The following is a 4,517-nucleotide window of genomic DNA, read 5'->3' as shown; positions in this document are numbered from 1 at the left end:
TAACGGTGGCGTAAACGCCGGCTCCTGCAGCTCGTGTGGCGTTTTTCACTGGTAGGAGTTGGTGGAAAATGCGAACAGGGCACTTCGGGTAAGGAGAACTGAAGTCTGCCGTCTGCGGTAACGTGCAGGAGTTCTTGACGTAACGTCTCCTGTAACGTAAGGCTGTTCTTAAGGGTACTGTCAAATTTGTCCTAGGGGTGTGTTTTGTTTTTTCCACAAGTATTTTATCTATCGTGTGAAATTCAGCAAAAAAGTTCAGTAGGTCCCTTGTCTTTAGCTTGCCACTTCAAATGTATAACATTTGATAGTGCATTTTGTATATGCTTTTTTGAGGCTTGTTTGTACTTCGTGGCACGCTCATTTATATATGAAAGGAATAGATTATCTGGTTGTGCAAACGCTGTGGGTTTGGGTTTTTTTGCAAGTTAAACGCCGTTCCTTCTGCTTTCTCTGTATATGCTCGCACAGATGCACTTGCCACCCTCTCAGCTGTATCGGCAGCCTATCACAAGATCCTAGCAACCGCTAAACTTTCAGCCTTCCGTTCAGCTGTCTTCCTGCGAGTGCTCCTCCGTGGTAATGCCACTGTTTTCTCCTTTTTCAGGAGAATTTATAGTCAATTGATCTCTGTTTACTTTAAAATCAAGCCTAAGAATTTCCATGTAGATAAGAGAATGCATAATATCTCGATTTAGGTGAGGAGGAGTGACTGTTTACATGAAAACAGTTTTAAGTTGCATATGGGATGCAATATAGGACGTGTTGGCCCTGAATCTTTGCAAAGGCTCTGATGGGTAGCAAATACCTATTGCATGTGTAAAAGTAGTATAACTGAGTTTACATGAACGTGCGATGACTGCTCTTGCCACCCTGTATAAGCATCAGTTTCTCCAAATACCTTGTGCCTTCAACTTCCTGTGTATGATTACAGTGGTTTCTCACGGTAAATAGTTACCAGTTTTCTACACAGGCAAGCACATGTAAATGGCACGGAGATTCTTCTGCTGTACATTGGAAAATGTCTCTTGACCAGAAGTAAAAAAAATAATTACATTTATTTACTTTCATAAATATGTAAAGCATTATTTGGATGAGTAATTTTGACGTTCTTTTATAGGTAAGATTCCTTACATTTGAATTTGAAGATGCCACTCTTTGGGAATATTGTTGTAATTAAACGGAATGGGACTGATGGAATTAGTTTTCCACTCACTGCAAGTTCTTGTTTATTTGGAAGGTGAGAATTAGTTGAGTACTTGCATACACCAAAATAATATTAGTGATATTTTTCCTGCAGATTACATCTTTTAATACTTATCTGCAAAAATAAATGTTTGTTTATTTGTGAATCATGTTCAGGGGAGGGAAGGTGATATTGGACTAAAGTTAACTGTAAGACTAAAAAGCTGAACTTAATTTTTGTTAGAGTGTTTTTCCTTTCCTTGCCAGAACTACCTTTTTTTTTTTTTTTTTAAGTTTCTGGCCAAAGGAAATCTGGGGAAGGGATTGAAAGTAATACACAGTTGACAAGCACGTGATGATATTCTTTTATCCAGAGGCAGTTTCCAGATAAATGGCTAGTGAAGAGAAGCGAGGTACATGGCTTGTATTTGACCATCTTCATTACATTGGTGCTCTTCTCCATTTTGGGGGTTGGGGTTTTTTTTGGTTCTCCAAAACCCCAGTAATGCGATACGTCAGCCAATATCTAGAATTAATATTAAAAATTAATAAGAACTTATACCTCCTCCTCTAATCTTGAAACTCACTTTGACTTACGCAGTTGAGTGATAGCCAGTTTTGAGCTTGATCCAGCTATTTTACATTAAAAGATAAAATTAATATACCTGAATGGTATATGTGAAGACTTGACTAGATGATCTTACTATAAATAGGCTTCAAATAAAATGTTTTTACTTCTCTTAAACCAGGTCTGTTCAGCACTTTACTGACTGATAGATATCTTAATAAACTAATTATTCAGTCCTGAATCAGATTCCATACTGAAAGTCTATGGGAAGCACTTCAGTGCCAATAATACTGTTCTTTGGCTTCAGCAGAGCTGCCCAGACAGGTGATACTTAATGGTACAAACATTAATTTCTGGCAGCTGCATCAGTGAGAGGTGTCAGGTACTTTTGTGAACAGTACCTCTGGTATGATAGCTGATATTGTTTGCTGCCTAAGACCTACAGCATGTCAAAAGCATTAGATATTAGCTTGAAAGAAAGAAAGTCTGTACACTTAGAAACACAGCTTTCACTTACTTTCAAGGAGGTAGAAGTGGCTATCCAGGTGAGACCAAAGGTCCATCTACCCAATATTCTGTCCCTGAGAGTGATCAGTAACCAATGCCTAAGAGCAAGCTTAAGAGCACATGCTGGTATTTTCTAAAAGTATTGCAAAAGTCTTCGGCAACTTGCAAGTCAGGAAACAAGTAATCTCAAACCACCAGATATCTGTTGTAGACATGCCTCTTTCGGCTTGTTGTGAACTGCTTTTTTCAGAATTTACATGTTTTACGTATTTTTTCTGATATGGATTCTCTGATGTAGAAGTGTGAGCTCCTGTTATTTTTTTGGCACAGTTGAAAGACTTAGGTAGTTCATTTTCTTCATGTTACCAAATTTAAGAAAGTATCATGCTACTGTACAATTGTTAGCTGAAAAGTTGGGAAATCACCTAATTCTATAGCAGTCAGATTTTTCTGTCTTCTGTGTGTCTTGAAACTCAAACTGTATTTTCACCCACAGGAGAACAGAATGTGATATTCGCATCCAGTTGCCTCAGGTCTCGAAAGAACATTGTAAAATTGAAGTAAATGAAAACAAGGAGGTAAGATATGCATATTTTAATGACATATGCATGGCAACATTGCATCTCATCAGGCTACTGAAATGTTTGTTTTATTTTTAGGCAATATTGACTAATTTAAGTACAGTAAATCCTACGCAGCTGAATGGTGGCTGTTTTCAGCAACCTGTACCTCTGAAGCATGGAGATGTGTTAACTATTATTGATCGTTCTTTCAGGTAAGTGCCAATGACAAACTGTTAATGTCTCGATCCTAGAATGTGTTCTGCGGGCAAACAATGCAGAGAGCTTTGTGGACACAGGCCCTTACTGCTGGATGATGGCTGTAGATAAATGGGAAAAATTAAAATGTCCTTTTACCATCTTCAGAAACAGAAGTTAATCTAGTTTATTTCATATTTCTTTACAATGTCTTATAGACCTTCTTCAGAAGGCAGGATTGCTTAAAGATATCTTATCACTTTTATATTACATTAAGCTAAACCAATAAAGATAGAATTGTCTAGAGAGATCATTCTGATATTGTTTCAAGGGTAGTCATTTTTAGGGGAAAATTTAGAAGTATTTTGATATGTAGTTAAAGCCTTTAAAAATGATATGTGTGTATTGTTGGGAATGGACAACTATTGCTAGGTCATGTATCTTAATAATGGGAATTTAGTCCTCAGCTATTTGACAAAAAATGGTTGTCTTACTTTTTAAATATTTCTTCCAGATTTGAATATCCTCTCCAATCAACTCCAAGAAAGAGGCGTTCTAAATCTCCAAAAGATGAAACACTGCAGGTAATTTTGTGGCCATAGGCTTATTTATTACAAGTACATTGGTATTAGTAGTGATATGGTATTCCATTTCCTTGGTTTTTTTCTTATTAGGAATAATTTTTCAGCCATAGACTACCTTTCTGTTTGAAAATACAAATAAACTCCTTCAGATAAATTGTGTTAAAAAATTAATAATTTATTAATTTTAGACTTGTCAGTTTCTGGTAATGGATACTTCTAATGATGTATGATATTACTAATACAGGTAAGCTATTAAAAATTAATCCTTAGCTTTTTTGAAGAGAGGATGGGATGCAGGAAATGCAGAGTATGGGCATTGGTTATCCTTGTACTTTAAATGGGGAAGTTTGCCGTAGGGAATGAGCATTCTTTTTTTCAAAAATAATCTGTTGTTCTATGTGCTAGTATACTAATGTATTGTTGGAATTTATAAATGTCAAACTAAGCCTATCTTTTAATAATTTATTTTCATTAGTTTCTTTTTTTGTTCTCAGCACAGTTTTCTCCCTTAAAGAGAATAGTGTTAGTTTGTGAGTAGTGGCTATTGAAAGATTTTTTTTTTTTTTAATGTTATAGTTCTCTTGTTTAAATAAAAATATTCCACTAGGTCTAGCAAGAAGGTGAGATTCAAATGTGCTTGTGTATATATATATTGTATATATATTCTTATGCTATGGCTGCTTTTAGAGCTAATAATTTCAATGATAAAACAAGACTTAAACTCCTGCTATATGGGGTCTCAAATGTGTATTGGTCAATGTTCTTAAATTTTGAAATATTCTAGGATTTCATCTGAATACTTTTAAGCCTGTTTACTAAACAATGCGTATACTTTTATAAATCTAGTGTTTTTCAATGTACAGGTGAAAGCTAAACTGTAAAATATTTGTTGCTCTGCTGTAATATTGTACAAATTTA

General features: G+C 35.4%; 1 protein-coding gene across 1 annotated transcript; it reads left to right on the top strand.

Moving 5' to 3' along the window:
• Positions 1-1,145: 1,145 nt before the first annotated feature.
• On the top strand, positions 1,146-4,480 carry LOC103918633 (antigen KI-67-like). The gene is made up of 5 exons (XM_009326012.1): positions 1,146-1,237; positions 2,754-2,835; positions 2,917-3,032; positions 3,530-3,599; positions 4,463-4,480. Exons 1-5 carry the CDS (start codon positions 1,146-1,148, stop codon positions 4,478-4,480), a joined length of 378 nt encoding a protein of 125 aa, XP_009324287.1.
• Positions 4,481-4,517: the final 37 nt, after the last annotated feature.

This window comes from Pygoscelis adeliae, unplaced genomic scaffold, assembly GCF_000699105.1.
Source record: "Pygoscelis adeliae isolate BGI_AS28 unplaced genomic scaffold, ASM69910v1 Scaffold4, whole genome shotgun sequence".
Classification (NCBI taxonomy): domain Eukaryota; kingdom Metazoa; phylum Chordata; class Aves; order Sphenisciformes; family Spheniscidae; genus Pygoscelis; species Pygoscelis adeliae.
Note: the sequence above shows the minus strand (reverse complement) of the source record. Positions and strands in the feature narration are given on the sequence as shown.